Here is a 16416-nt window from a genome sequence, read left to right on the forward strand (position 1 = left end):
CCCCTCCAAAGTGCCTCCCCCCTCGTGTTCCCCCCCCGCCAAGAAGGGGGAGGGCAAGAAAAACCCTTGTTCAATCACGAGGCACTTCCACTGATTACGTTCCTAGGCTGCTTATATTTAGAGAAAAAAAATCCCCTCCCACCCTGCTTTATTTAACCATTGTTAAATAGTTTCCAGAACCATCTCCGAGGGGGGGGGGGGGGCTCTGGAGCTTTGCAGAATAATTTGGCACACACACTGCCTCTTCTTTGGGGCAGCTGGGAGACAGCTACCATGTGCCCCCCCACCCACGCAAGTCCTTCTTTTCAAGGTATGCCCATATTACACCAACACCCCGCAGTCTGCATTGGTTGCCGATCAATTTCCGATCACAATTCAAAGTGTTGGTTATGACCTATAAAGCCCTTTATGGCATCGGACCAGAATATCTCTGGGACCGCCTTCTGCCGCACGAATCCCAGCAATTGGTTAGGTCCCACAGAGTTGGCCTTCTCCGGGTCCCGTCGACTGAACAATGTCGTTTGGCAGGACCCAGAAGAAGAGCCTTCTCTGTGGCGGCCCCGACCCTCTGGAACCAGCTCCGCCCGAAGATCAGAACTGCCCCCACCCTCCTTGCCTTTCGTAAAGTTCTTAAGACCCATCTCTGCCGTCATGCATGGGGGAACTGAGACATCTCCCCTGGGCCTATACAGTTTATACATGGTATATTTGTGGGTATGCTTGCTTTTAATAATGGGGTTTTTAGTGTTTTTTAAATTATTCGATTTGTTCTTACATTGTCTTTGTTATTGTTGTGAGCCGCCCCGAGTCAATGAAGAGGGGCGGCATACAAATTTATTTATTTATTTATTATTTAGATTTGTATGCCGCCCCCTCCGCAGACTCGGGGCGGCTCACAACAGAATGCAACAATTCATGACAAATCTAAATTATAGTTTAAAATATTTTTAAAAAACCCATTTACTAAGCAAACATACACACAAACATACCATGCATAAATTGTATATGCCCGGGGGAGATGTCTCAGTTCCCCCATGCCTGACGACAAAGGTGGGTTTTAAGGAGCTTACGAAAGGCAAGGAGAGTAGGGGCAGTTCTAATCTCTGGGGGGAGTTGGTTCCAGAGAGTCGGGGCCGCCACAGAGAAGGCTCTTCCCCTGGGGCCCACCAACCGACATTGTTTAGTTGACGGGACCCGGAGAAGGCCCACTCTGTGGGACCAAATCGGTCGCTGGGATTCGTGCGGTAGCAGGCGGTTCCGGAGGTATTCTGGTCCAATGCCATGTAGGGGAGGTTGCAGCATTGGAAAGGGTAGTTGTTCTTCTCTGCACTTTTTCCAAAGTCTCAACATCTTTTTTGGGGGTGGGGGTAACACGGTGACCATAAAAAAAAAAAGACACCACCAAGAAAGTTTGCTCCCTCAGTCCCCTAGAGACCCCATTTCTTACGGTGGGGGGGGAGGGCAGGCAGGTAACTTTTACCTCTCTTCAGGTGTTGCCAAAGTTGGGCGAGCTTCTTCCTCAGTCGTCTCGAGGGATATTTCTGCAAGGAAGACCAAGAGTCGGTCAAGATGGCTCCAAGGTTTCCTCTTTTGGAGCACGAGAAGGAGAAGGAATGAGCTGGGTATCCAAGGCTGTCTTGGGGAGGGGTCTCCAACCTTGGCCACTTTAAGACTTATGGACTACAACTCAGCCAGCCATGGAGGGTAACTTTCTTAATAGACAATGGGTATGTAGTAAGCTTCAACAAAGTGAAGGGGGGGGAAAGGACCTTAAGGAGAATTCTTAGATGATGGAGACAACAAGTTAAAATACATGTACCAAAAGTGAAGAATTAAATATAGTAGACAGGAGATTTTGAAAAAAGAGGGGTGATTATGAGGGGGGACAGCCAGAGAAACATTTTAATCTGTTATGTAACAGATCTCACTCTACTTACCAGAGCTTACAAAACTTTTGCCAGACCCATCCTCGAATACAGCTCAACTGTTTGGAACCCATATCGCTTCTCAGACATTAACACCCTTGAAAATGTCCAAAGATACTTCACCAGAAGAGCCCTTCACTCCTCCACTCGAAACAGAATACCCTACGAGACTAGACTTACAATCCTGGGCCTAGAAAGCCTAGAACTAAGACGCCTTAAACAAGATCTAAGTATTGCCCACAAGATCATATGCTACAACATCCTGCCTGTAGGCGACTACTTCAACTTCAACTACAACAACACAAGAGCACACAACAGATTTAAACTTAATATTAACCGCTCCAAACTTGACTGTAAAAAATATGACTTTAGTAATCGAGTTGTTGAAGCGTGGAACTCATTACCGGACTCCATAGTGTCATCCCCAAACCCCCAACACTTTACCCTTAGATTATCCACGGTTGACCTCTCCAGATTCCTAAGAGGTCAGTAAGGGGCGAGTACAAGTTCACTAGAGTGCCTTCCATCCCCTGTTCTATTGCTCTCCTATATCTCCTATACTTTATTTATTTTTATTTATTTATTTTTGTCCAATACACAATGAGGGTTTTAGTGGGTATATATCTATATACACATAGTAAAATACATGATGAAGGTTATAGAGGAGATACTCATAGTAAAATATATGTAAGAAATAATAGAAAAGAAGGTATAGTAATAGAACACATCAATGAAAGAATAGAAGAAGAGATATAGGAATAGAAGAAAGGTATGGGAGATACAGGAGAGCAATAGGACAGGGGACGGAAGGCACAATACATTAAGTTTAAATTTGTTGTGTGCTCTTGTGTTGTTGTGGTTGAAGCTGAAGTAGTCGCCGACAGGCAGGACGTTACAGCATATGATCTTGTGGGCAATACTTAGATCTTGTTTAAGGTGTCTTAGTTCTAAACTTTCTATTATATTATATATATTATTATAACAATAAAGTGGCCAAAGTTGGAGACCCTTTTTCTGGAAGGCTCAGGACTCACCTGAGGAGCCCACCGGAGGTCCGCTCGGTTCCTCGGCTGCCCTCAGCTCCTGCGGAAGGAAAGGGGGAACGTCAAACCTCGTGAATTGTGAAACAAAGACACAAAGGACCAAAGAGGTTAAAATAGAACAGAATTCTTTAGAATAGAATAGAATAGAATTTTTATTGGGCAAGTGTGATTGGACACACAAGGAATTTGTCTTGGTGCATATGCTCTCAACGTACATAAAATAAAATATACACTTGTCAAGAATCATGTGGTACAACACTTAATGATTGTCATAGGGGTCAAATAAGCAATGAAGAAGCAATATTAATAAAAATCTTAGGATATACGCAACAAGTTACAGTCATACAGTCAACATGGGAGGAAATGGGTGATAGGAATGATGAGAAAAACTAGTAGAATAGAAGTGCAGATTTAGTAGAAAGTCTGACAGTGTTGAGGGAATTATTTGTTTAGTAGAGTGATGGCGTTCGGGGAAAAACTGTTCTTGTGTCTAGTTGTCTTGGTGTGCAGTGCTCTGTAGCGACGTTTTGAGGGTATTGGCCAAGTGTGATTTGGAGACGCAAAGAATTTGCCTGTGATGCATAAGCTCTCAGTGTGCGTAACCTCACATTGTCCCTTTTATCATATAAGTGATCAATCACGATCACGGTCATCGTAAATACATTCCTTGCGAATCACACATCCAAGATGACAATCCATCAGCCAATCTGGTCTGACCTTAGTCCCTCCTCCAGTCAAGCTTTCAAGGACAAATACAAGCTGGATTCAAGGTCATCCTTGGGCTTTTCTTGCCATTGATTAAGATAGAAACATAGAAACATAGAAGACTGACGGCAGAAAAAGACCTCATGGTCCATCTAGTCTGCCCTTATATTATTTCCTGTATTTTATCTTAGGATGGATATATGTTTATCCCAGGCATGTTTAAATTCAGTTACTGTGGATTTATCTCCCACGTCTGCTGGAAGTTTGTTCCAAGGATCTACTACTCTTTGAGTAAAATATTATTTTCTCATGTTGCTTTTGATCTTTCCCCCAACTAACTTCAGATTGTGTCCCCTTGTTCTTGTGTTCACTTTCCTATTAAAAACACTTCCCTCCTGGACCTTTAATATATTTAAATGTTTCAATCATGTCCCCCCTTTTCCTTCTGTCCTCCAGACTATACAGATTGAGTTCATGAAGTCTTTCCCGATATGTTTTATGCTTAAGACCTTCCACCAGGTTTGTCATGTAGATGGTTGAGTGGTTCAGGGTGGGGAATTTTGTAGTGGGTGGGACAATTTATTCTATTTATTTTTAAAAAATACTTTATTAAATATGTACATTAAAACAGAAAGAAAACAAAGAGACAACAAAACAACGGTATATACATATAACATACAACAACAAAAAATAAAGCATCTTGGTTTATACACGGAATATTTGGTATCATAGCTTGGTATCAACACCACCTAAATAGCGGCGTAATTGGTTTGCAGCTCATACATGGCAAAAAAAGAATATTTTCCTTTTAATAGTTATTACATATATATACATCCTATTGGTTTTCCTGTTAATATATCCATTTTATTTCATTTTCTCAATGGTATAGTAATGCTTTGTATTAATAATATTTCCTCTTAATATCAATTCTATTTTTTATTCTATTTTTATTCTATCTTTAAATTTACCTATTCTGATTTTACGTATGGTGGGACTGGTCTCTGGGTGTCACACGACTTTCGTTGCCAGTGACAATTCGTTGGTTGACAATGACAATAAATTTATTATTATTAATTTATTATTATTATTATTATTATTATTATTATTATTATTATTATTATTATACAGACCTACAAATTGGGAGATGGTGAGTTCTATTTTTTTTTAATTGTTTATAACAATTTACAAAACAAAACAAAAAATAACACCAAAAACATACAAACATACACCAACAAATTCATAATAAGCACAAAATAATCTTAGTATGTGACATTTCTGTTTCAATTATTCTTTCTTTTTCTTAAACGTTAATTTGTTTCATAAACATTGAACATTAATACTGTTGTGAGCCGCCCCGAGTCTCCGGAGAGGGGCGGCATACAAATCTAATTAATAATAATAATAATAATAATAATAATAATAATAATAATAATAATAATAATTTGATTCTTTTTTCTTTTGAATCCAGATGGTGAGTTCTGGTCCCATCTTAGGCACAAAAGACAATTGGGGGACTTTGGGCCAATCACCAGGAGGCGGCGAGTTCTGGTTTAGGCGGAGATGGAGAAACATAGAAACATAGAAGACTGACGGCAGAAAAAGACCTCATGGTCCATCTAGTCTGCCCTTATACTATTTTCTGTATTTTATCTTAGGATGGATATATGTTTATCCCAGGCATGTTTAAATTCAGTTACTGTGGATTTATCTACCACATCTGCTGGAAGTTTGTTCCAAGAATCTACTACTCTTTCAGTAAAATAACATTTTCTCATGTTGCTTTTGATCTTTCCCCCAACTAACCTCAGATTGTGCCCCCTTGTTCTTGTGTCACTTTCCTATTAAAAACACTTCCTTCCTGGACCTTATTTAACCCTTTAACACATTGAAATGTTTTGATCATGTCCCCCTTTTTCCTTCTGTCCTCCAGACTATACAGATTGAGTTCATTAAGTTTTTCCTGATACGTTTTATGCTTAAGACCTTCCACCATTCTTGTAGCCCATCTTTGGACCCGTTCAATTTTATCCATATCTTTTTGTCGGTGAGGTCTCCAGAACTGGACACAGTATTCCAAACAGGGTCTCACCAGCGCTCTATATAACGGGATCATAAGCTCCCTCTTTCTGCTTGTTATACCTCTGGCTATGCAGCCAAGCATCCTACTTGCTTTCCATACCGCCTGACTGCACTGTTCACCCATTTTGAGACTGTGAGAAATCACTACCCCTAAATCCTTCTCGTTCTAGTTAGGCGTGAAAGTTGTTCTGTCCTGCCCAGCAGCAAGCAAAAATTAGCCAAAAAATGTAAACGCAAAAACACACACACTTCTTTTACCCAAAGCAAAGTTATTTTTATGAGAGGTCTGTTTATAAACAAAGTCTCTCTCTTCGCCAATGTCCAGGTGTGAAGCCAAATTGAGAAGAGAATGCTTCCCCCGCTATTGCTTCCCTGCTGACAGTCCTTCCCGAGAATGGTTAGCCCCTTTTATAACTTTTTCAAAGTATTTCTAGCTCTAATTATTCCATTTGATAATATTGTTATATGCCTTTTAACCTTCGCTTTTTTAATCGAAATCTATCTCTAGAAAATTAAGTCTCACAATGTAGTTTCCTAATCTATTTCTTCCACTTTAGCCACTTATACTTCACTTGTTTATCCTAGGAAGAGAGAGTTTGAATATTTGGTGAGACCAAGGGGAAGAGCCTTCTCTGTGGTGGCCCCAGCCCTCTGGAACCAACTCCCCCCAGAGATTAGAATTGCCCCCACCCTCCTCGCCTTTCGTAAGCTTCTTAAAACCCACCTCTGCCGTCAGGCATGGGGGAACTGAGATATTCTTTCCCCCTAGGCCTTTACAATTTATGCATGGTATGTCTGGATGTATGTTTGGTTTTATAATAAGGGGTTTTAATTGTTTCACCATTGGACTGTCACATGTTGTTTTATCACTGTTGTTAGCTGCCCTGAGTCCACGGAGAGGGGCGGCATACAAATCCAATAAATAAATAAATAAATAAATAAATGAATGAATGAATGAATGAATGAATGAATGAATGAATGAATGAGTAAGTAAGTAAGTAAGTAAATAAATAAATAAATTTGCAGATTCATCATGAATAACCCTCATATTATACTCACATTTTTAGATTTTATTTCATTTTAACCAGTTATACTGTCTGTTCCATACTTCATAGAATTCAGAGTTCTCTTTTCCACAGATCTCCGTGGTTGATTTGCACATCTCAGAACATTCTAGTAGTTTTCTAATCGTCACAGAGCAGTGATGGTGAACCTTTCCCTCCCCCTCCTGCTGCCTTTGTGCATGGACACAACACCCCCCCCCCCCCAATCCCTGCACATTCGCACAGGCCTCACTGAAACTTGGAAGGGTGAAAAAATGGCCCAACGAGCAAACCGGAAGTTTGGAAAAACAGACATCTGGTTTGCCTGTTGTGCCGTTTTTTGCACTCTGGAGGCTTCGGGGAAGCTTCCTTAAGCCCTGGGACGGTGAAAAACAGCACAATGGGCAAACAGGAAGTCCGTTTTTCTGAACTTCCGTTTTGCTCGTTGGACAGTTTTTTTGTACTCTGGCGATCAAGGAAGCTTCCCTGAAGCATCCAGAGGACGAAACGGCCTTCCCCAATGCAGAAATCAGCTGGAGCTGACAGAGGACAACGGTCGGGATATTGTCTGTTTCCAAATTCTGCACATACACTATCTGCTGTAGTTATATTTATTTATTATTTATTTATTATTTATTAATCAGATTTGAATGCCGCCCTTCTCCGCAGACTCGGGGCGGCTAACAGCAACAATAATACAATGTAAACAAATCTAATATTTAAGTTAATTTAAAACCCCAATTTAGAAACCAATCATACATACTGGCATACCATGCATAAATTTTATAAGCCTAGGGGGAGGGAAAGTCTCAATTCCCACGTGCCTGACGACAGAGGTGGGTTTTAAGGAGCTTTCGAAAGGCAAAGAGGGTGGGGGCAACTCTGATCTCTGGGGGGAGTTGGTTCCAAAGGGTCGGGGCCGCCACAGAGAAGGCTCTTCCCCTGGGTCCTGCCAAACGACATTGTTTAGTCGAGGGGACCCGGAGAAGGCCCACTCTGTGGGACCTAACTGGTTGCTGGGATTCGTGCAGCAGAAGGCGGTCCCAGAGATATTCTGGTCCGGTGCCATGAAGGGCTTTATAGGTCATAACCAACACTTTGAATTGTGACCGGAAACTGATCGGCAACCAATGCAGACTGCGGAGTGTTGGTGTAACATGGGCATATTTAGGGAAGCCCATGACTGTTCTTGCAGCTGCATTCTGCACGATCTGAAGTTTCCGAACACTTTTCAAAGGTAGCCCCATGTAGAGAGCATTACAGTAGTCGAACCTCGAGGTGATGAGGGCATGAGTGATTGTGAGCAGTGAGTCCCGGTCCAGATAGGGCCGCAACTGGTGCACCAGGTGAACCTGGGCACACTGTCTTAAAGTGTCACATCCGTCAGCTGCCGAGAAATTTTGTGTCAGAATTGTTACCTCAAGCTCACTGGGAATTTCAGCTCTCCGTTCCTCCTCCTCCTCCAATCGTACTTGGGCATAATCCACCGGCTGGACTCTTGCACGCTGGGCCCATAGTTCATGGAGTTTAGGGTGCATCCATCCTGGCCCAAGGAAAAAAAAGCAACATGGGTGTCGTAGTAGAACAACAGCGCTCCCTTTACAAGTAGTCCTTAACCTAGAACTGCAACAGGGGCCCAATAATATCTTATCCGTTTCGTGATAGTTTGCCTGAAAGCCAAATTTTGCCAAATCAGGTTTATATTTGTTTTGCAATTGATAGCATGGCTACAGGTCAATATCCACACCCTCTAATGCTAGCTCCTCTCTCGTTTTAAGTGTATTATGTTCATCCAATAATGTTTTGTAAGTAATTCTATTACGGTAGTTAATTTTACTAAATTAGGGAAAAGGAATCCTCAATCTGAGTATTGTATTGGCAGTTCTGTGTTAGCAAAAACTTCAGAAGAGAAGGATTTAGGGGTAGTGATTTCTGACAGTCTCAAAATGGGTGAACAGTACAGTCAGGCGGTAGGGAAAGCAAGTAGGATGCTTGGCTGCATAGCTAGAGGTATAACAAGCAGGAAGAGGGAGATTGTGATCCTGCTATATAGAGCACTGGTGAGAACACATTTGGAATATACTGTGTTCAGTTCTGGAGACCTCACCTACAAAAAGATATTGACAAAATTGAACGGGTCCAAAGACGGGCTACAAGAATGGTGGAAGGTCCTAAGCATAAAACGTATCAGGAAAGACTTAATGAACTCAATCTGTGTAGTCTGGAGGACAGAAGGAAAAAGGGAACATGATCGAAACATTTAAATATGTCAAAGGGTTAAATAAGGTCCAGGAGGGAAGTGTTTTTAATAGGAAAGTGAACACAAGAACAAGGGGACACAATCTGAAGTTAGTTGGGGGAAAGATCAAAAGCAATGTGAGAAAATATTATTTTACTGAAAGAGTAGTAGATCCTTGGAACAAACTTCCAGCAGACGTGGTTGGTAAATCCACAATAGCTGAATTTAAACATGCCTGGGATAAACATATATCCATCCTAAGATAAAAATACAGAAAATAGTAAAAGGGCAGACTAAATGGACCATGAGGTCTTTTGCTGCCGTCAGACTTCTATGTTTCTATGAATTGCAGCTGCGGGGAGGTTTATTTACCGTAGGTTGGGTTGTTCAACAATTCGGCTGCAGTCTTTAACCTCTTGATTGGCAGGACGACTTTCTCCTAAAACAAAACAACAAAATGCAGAGAGGGGGGGGGGGAAGGAAATTTTTAGGATGCGTCAGGGTGACAAGCGAGAGATATCGGAGGCGTTTTCCGCAGGCTGGAAACACATCCACAACTGTCCTGTATCAAAGTGGTGTAAACCAATTTGGTCTACTCGGCGCCTGGCTAGAAACTGGGAGACGCTGAATTCTAGTCTTGCCTTAAGTAGGAAAGCAACTAGGTCACCTTTGGCCAATCACAAGGAGACTGTGAGTTCTAGTTCCCCCTTAGTCTTGAAAGATGATTGTGTGACTATGGACCAATCACCAGGAGACAGTGAGTTGTGGTCCTAAATGAGGCAAAAATTACATTAGAGAACCATCTTTCAGCTGTGGCGAGGGAGGCATTTGCCCAGGTCCGCCTGGTGCACCAGTTGCAGCCCTATTTGGACCGGGAGTCACTGCTCACAGTCACTCATGCCCTCATCACCTCGAGATTCGACTACTGTAACGCTCTCTACATGGGGCTACCTTTGAAAAGTGTTCGGAAACTTCAGATCGTGCAGAATGCAGCTGCGAGAGCAATCATAGGCTTCCCCAAATATGCCCATGTTACACCAACACCCCGCAGTCTGCATTGGTTGCCGATCAATTTCCGGTCACAATTCAAAGTGTTGGTTATGACCTATAAAGCCCTTCATGGCATCGGACCAGAATATCTCTGGGACCGCCTTCTGCCGCACGAATCCCAGCGACCAGTTAGGTCCCACAGAGTTGGCCTTCTCCGGGTCCCGTTGACCCACTTGCTGCTCTTTATAGCAGCCTCACTGATGACCACAGCCCCACCCAACCACAGATGGCCTCATTTTCTTTGATAATAATCTCTCAGTTGTTGTTGCCTATGCATCGCTCTCCGCATGCGTGGCTGTATCATTAACTCTTGTTCTGTCCAAGGAGGAGCTAGATAATTGATCTCCTTCTGAGCTGTCTGCCACACTCTCCCTGTCACTCATGTCTTCTTGGTCAGAGGAGCCTTCATCATCAGATTCCACCGGGAGCAAAACAGGCCTGCGGCATGTGGATGTCTCCCCCACATTCACAGTCCTTGGGGCAGGAACTGGGCCAGAGCTAACCACAACAGTTATGAAAACTGATTGCGTCACTATGGACCAATCACCAGAAGACGATGAGTTGTAATCCCAACTGTGGCGTGAAAGGCAACTGAGAGAGAGAGATAGAGAGAGAAGAAGCAGCGGGCTGCAAAGCACAGAATAAAATTAGAATAATAGCTGGTGAGTTACATCCAATTCATCAAAAGGAACAGTGCTTTCTCTCTCTCCTTCCTTCTCTACCTCTCTCTCTCTCTCTCAGCCCAGCTCACCTTTTGTTGTGGTTAGCTCTGGCCCTGCTCCTGCCCCAAGGACTGTGGATGTGGGGGAGACATCCACATGCTGCAGGCCTGTTTTGCCCCCGGTGGAATCTGATGATGAAGGCTCCTCTGACCAAGAAGACATGAGTGACAGGGAGGAGGAGAGTGTGGCAGACAGCTCAGAAGGAGATCAATTATCTAGCTCCTCCTTGTATTCAGAACAAGAGTTAATGATACAGCCACGCATGCGGAGAGCGATGCATAGGCAACAACACCTGAGAGATTATTATCAAAGAAAATGAGGCCACCTGTGGTTGGGTGGGGCTGTGGTCATCAGTGAGGCTGCTATAAATAGCAACCTGTGGGTTTGGCCATTGTTTTTGTTTATTTTTTTTTTATTTATTCTTTGTCCAATATACAATACATATGGAAGAGAATAGACATTAAGTAATATATATAAAGATAGAAAGTAAAAAAGAAGAGAATATATATGATATAAGAGATACAGAGAGAATATTGTTGTGGTTCCGTCTGAGGCCCCTCAGGGAACGGCTGATCTTCTGTCGGTTTCCAGCTCAGAGGGAGAGGATGAGGAACAGGAGGTGCAGGCAGACGAGGAGGAGGAATCCCAGGCTGAAGAAGAGGGAGGACAGCCAGAGTCCCCCCAGAGGGAGCTCTCCCCAGCAAGCAGCCTGGATTCCTTAGAGGAAAATGCACAAGCCATAATTGATCTGCGACAGAGAAGAGCTACACAGCGAAGGGACCAATTGGCTAGGTACTTTCAGCATTAAAGAGGCAACAGCTGGGTTTGGGTGTGGTGCTCTTTGGAAAGGCTAAAAGGCAGACCCACCCTTCCTGGCTTGTGGAGTTTTATCTTTGAGAGTCTTGGGACCTGGCTGTGAACTTTGGCGTCTTGGAATCCTGGTTTGTGCCTTTGACTACTGAAACCTTGGGGTGGGTGTGCCAGCAAGAAGCTTGCTGTATTGTCTGGACATCAGGACTCTGCTGTAAAGTATTATAGCCTGTCTGTTGGGAAGAACAGGTTTTCCTCTGTGTTTATTTTTTCCAGCTATAAAGTACTTTTGCTTTTACCAGAGTGTCTGGCTGTTTTTTCCAGTTGGTGTTGAGGTCTGGGGGAACCCAGACAGAACAGAATATATAGATAGATAAGGAGAGAATATATATGATATATGAGATAAGGAAAGACAATTGGACAGGGGACGATAGGTACATCAGTGCACTTATATACGCCCCTTACTGGCCTCTTAGGAACCTGGAGCGGTCAATCGTGGAGAGTCTAAGGGAGAAATGTTGGGGGTTGGGAGTTGACACTATTGAGTCCGGTAATGAGTTCCACGCTTCGACAACTCAATTGTTAAAGTCATATTTTTTACAGTCAAGTTTGGAGCGGTTAATATTAAGTTTGAATCTGTTGTGTGCTCTTGTGTTGTTACGGTTGAAGCTGAAATAGTCATGGAGGATTATCTGATCGTTGTGTTTCGTGACTGCTTTACTGACTTTGACCTTTTGTGTGCTGATTTTCCCCCGCTTTGAAACTAAACCAGAGCAAAGTGTGTGTCACTTTGTGAAAGAAGGACTGTGAATTGCCTCACAGCTGCAATCTAAGTATCACAGAACTGACAAGGGACTTGTACAAATTACCAGTTTGTTTGGAGACGAGTGCTCTTTGCTATACCAAAAGAAGGCTTGGTTTAAGTGAATTTTCATTATAAAGAACATTATTTTGGATTTTCAAACGCGTATATGTCTGAAATTTGTACCTGTGAATTTTTGGGAGGAGTCGACCAGAGAGCCCGACAGAACACCTTACAGGGTTGTCATTATTGTGGGGCAAACAGGAATAAAAAAGGCGTCTTAGGTACGCTCTCCATCATGAGTTGTTGATAAAAACAACAGTTTGTGTGTATTGGGGGGGGGGGAGAATATAAATGAAATACATCACGTCTCCCCGAAATCAAACATCTACCAGGGGCTGGCAATGTATCTGGGGATCTGAGATCTGTTTCCTGAAATCCTCCTTGGGGATCTGGGTCACCACGTCCTTAAAACGCAGCTTCCTTCGACGACGCTTGGAGGGACGGGACGGAGGCGGCTCGTACTCAGGCAGCTGGAGCTGAAAATAAAATAAAAACAAAATAGAAACATAGAAACATAGAAGACTGACGGAAGAAAAAGACCTCATGGTCCATCTAGTCTGCCCTTATACTATTTCTTGTGTTTTATCTTACAATGGATAGATGTTTATCCCAGGCATGTTTAAATTCAGTTACTGTGGATTTACCAACCACGTCTGCTGGAAGTTTGTTCCAAGGATCTACTACTCTTTCAGTGAAATAATATTTTCTCACGTTGCTTTTGATCTTTCCCCCAAGTAACTTCAGATTGTGTCCCCTTGTTCTTGTGTTCACTTTCCTATTAAACCCCTGAGAATTTCTGGGGCTCCTCCTGGAGGCTGCCTTCGAGTGGGAGTGGGACCTTCCTCCTTTGCTCTCACCTCAGGACTCGGTGGTGGTGCTTTCTTCGTCTTATGCTTGACCGGAGGGGGACTAGATGGGATCCTGGGTTCAACTCCCGGAGGAGTCATCTCTAAAGAGAAGGAGAAAGTTTAGAACTAAGACGCCTTAAACAAGATCTAAGTATTACCCACAAGATCATATGCTGCAACGTCCTGCCTGTCGGCGACTACTTCAGCTTCAACCACAACAACACAAGAGTGCACAACAGATTTTAAACTTAATATTAACCACTCCAAACTTGACTGTAAAAAATACGACTTCAGTAACCGAGTTGTCGAAGCGTGGAACTCATTACCGGACTCCATAGTGTCATCCCCAAACCCCCAATACTTTACCCTTAGATTATCTACGGTTGACCTCTCCAGATTCCTAAGAGGTCAGTAAGGGGCGAGTACAAGTGCAATAGAGTGCCTTCTGTTCGCTGTCCTCTTGCTCTCCTATATCTCCTATTCCTTTCTTCTATTCCTATATCTCTTCTTCTATTCTTTCATTGATATGTTCTATTCCTATATCTTCTTTTCTATTATTTCTGAGATATATTTTACTATGAGTATCTCCTCTATAACCTTAATCTTGTATTTTACTATGTGTATATAGATATAAACACACTAAAACTCTTATTGTGTGTTGTAATCATAGGTTTATAAGAACTGAAATTTGGAATGGAATATTACTGGAGAGTGATATTTTAGCCCAATTGTGTCTGTATAAAACCTTAATTCTTCCTCTATGGAAAGGCAGCAAAGCCCAGGCTGAGTAAGCATCCTGCAGAATCCATGACCCTGGGGGAAAGCATTTAACTTGGTATGCAACATGAAGAAAACATATAGCTAACTTCCATATAAGGAAATATATGCCTTACTCACATTCCTTTGCAAACACACAATCCAGGAAAAAGGCAAAGAATGGAGCTTCCGTTAATTATCTATAGGGAAGTCATGAGAAGAAGCCTTGTATAGTGTAGGAGTGAATGGTAGTTGGGGGATGGCTTAATGTATGTGGCGTTCGCGAATTGATTATTCTGTACCACATGTCAGAAGAGTGAAATACAATAAAAGGAGCGATCCTGATTTAACAGAGGTCGCCTCATCGAAAAAACTTTCTCTCTGTCACCTCATTCTGATGTGGCAATTATGGCATGCTGTGCCTCCCTAGAGGTCGACCCACTGAAGGAGGGCTGCATGCCTTCATTTGGTGACCCTGACGTGATCTAGATAAAGGATACGTTTCCTGGTTCGTCCTGACTCACTGACAGATAAGAAAGGAAAAAAAAGGAGATAAAGTGTCAGTGCACTGAGGGCCGGCCATGAGCATACAGAGCACCCTCTTCCGTGAGTATAGGATCTGGATTTTCTAAATTTGCAGATAGAGCATTTTAAGGAATTCAGGGAAATAACCAAGTCATCCATTTTAATGCCTTCAATTGTGTATTGGACAAAAATAAATAAATAAAAAATAAAATAAAAAAACTTGGAAAACAACCACCCTTCTCTCGCTCACGTTGAAAAAAAGGACATTTTTCTCCCGAGAGAGAAAAGATCAAAGGGAGGGAGTGGGGTGGGAGGGAGAAAAGCCAAGGACTATGTTGTTGTTGTTGTTCCAGTTGTTGTTGCTGTTGTTATTATTCATAGAATCGGGCCTTTTTTGAGTAAAATTGCCTTATTTTGTGGGTGTGGCTTGCTGGCCATGTGACCACGTGGGAGTAGTTTGATGATCATGTGACCAGGGGGGTGGCTTAAAGGTCATGTGACTGGCTTAAAGGTGGCCAACTTGACGTCACTCACGTCAAGGGTTTGGGCTAAGGTGCCTGGCCTCTCCTCGCCTCAAAGAGATACAATTTCCCTATCTAGTTACTATTACTGAACATCCAAACTATACTACTGTATTTAATTCTATGTATATGTGCCATATATGTACACCCAGGCACACAAAAATATGCACTAACTACCAATGTTCCCTCTAATTTTTTTCCGCTGTGGGCGGAAAAGTATAACGTCTGAGCGACAGTCCCTTTGGGACTGGGCGGCATAGAAAAATAAATAGATAGATAGATAGATAGATAGATAGATAGATAGATAGATAGATAGATAGATAGATAGATAGGTAGATAAGAAAAAAATTCCCTTCTTTTTTTATTAAAAAAAATTAATAATAAAACAAAACCAAAATCTGTTACTATTATTATCTTCTCTTTTTCCATCCCTGTCTCCTCCCCCCTTGTGTGTGTGTGTGTGTGTGTGAACTCTTGAACCATTTCCAATTAGGGGTGAGCTATTGGAAATGGTTCAAGAGTTCACACACACACACACACACAAACGGCTGGGGTTTTTTTCTCTGTTATTATTTGGGTGCTTTTTACCATATGCTTTAAATCAAGAGTCATTTCTCTCTCTTTCTCTCTCCCCCTCTTGCTCTCTCTCTCTCTTTCTCTCTCTCTCTATTGCTTTCTTTCCCTCACTCTTTCTTTCTATCTCTCTTGCTTTCTTTCTCTTCTCTCTCTTCCTATCTCTCTCTCCCCCTTTCATCTCTGTCTTTCTCTCTTGTTTTCTTTCTCTCTTTCTATTGCTTTCTTTCTCTTCTCTCTCTTGCTATCTCTCTCTCCCCCCTTTCATCTCTCTCTCTCTTTCTCTCTTGTTTTCTTTCTCTTTTCTCTCTTGCTATCTCTCTCTTCCCCCCCTTTCTCTCTTTCTCTCAGCCAGCAGTGGTAGTAGCAGTGTGATCAGCTGTGAGGCGGAGCTCCCGAATGGAGGCACCGACGGCGAGGGGGCTGCGAGAGCGCTTTCTCCGAGCAGGAATGCCTGCCCTGCCTCTACTGCAGTCCCCTTGCTGGAAGTCTGGGACGAAAGCGCTCCCGGCGAAGGGGCTGCAAGAGGGGTGGGGTGGGCATTCCCGAAGCCCGCGGAGAAAGCCCTCTCTTGCAGCCCCCTGGCTGGCTGGCAGTGCTTTCATCCTGCAGCCGCCACCGCCGCGGCAGAAGTCGTGCCCCAAGGCAGGAGGCGGCGGAGGAAGAGAGGGGGCGGATCGGGCAGGTGGTGGGCAGGGCCGAGAAGCCAGGG

General features: G+C 43.0%; 1 protein-coding gene across 1 annotated transcript in view; it reads right to left on the bottom strand.

The window, feature by feature from the left end:
* REC8 (REC8 meiotic recombination protein) overlaps window positions 1-16416 on the bottom strand; it is a 43125-nt gene that overhangs the window by 9191 nt on the left and 17518 nt on the right. The window contains exons 11-16 of the mRNA XM_070743830.1: window positions 13339-13430; window positions 12811-12957; window positions 9407-9473; window positions 8214-8338; window positions 2960-3008; window positions 1481-1541 (exon numbers count right to left, since the gene is read on the bottom strand). Coding sequence (XP_070599931.1) covers window positions 1481-1541; window positions 2960-3008; window positions 8214-8338; window positions 9407-9473; window positions 12811-12957; window positions 13339-13430 — 541 coding nt within the window. The remainder of the gene's footprint in view (window positions 1-1480; window positions 1542-2959; window positions 3009-8213; window positions 8339-9406; window positions 9474-12810; window positions 12958-13338; window positions 13431-16416) is intronic.

Source organism: Erythrolamprus reginae, chromosome 2 (assembly GCF_031021105.1).
Source record: "Erythrolamprus reginae isolate rEryReg1 chromosome 2, rEryReg1.hap1, whole genome shotgun sequence".
In the NCBI taxonomy this organism is placed as follows: domain Eukaryota; kingdom Metazoa; phylum Chordata; class Lepidosauria; order Squamata; family Dipsadidae; genus Erythrolamprus; species Erythrolamprus reginae.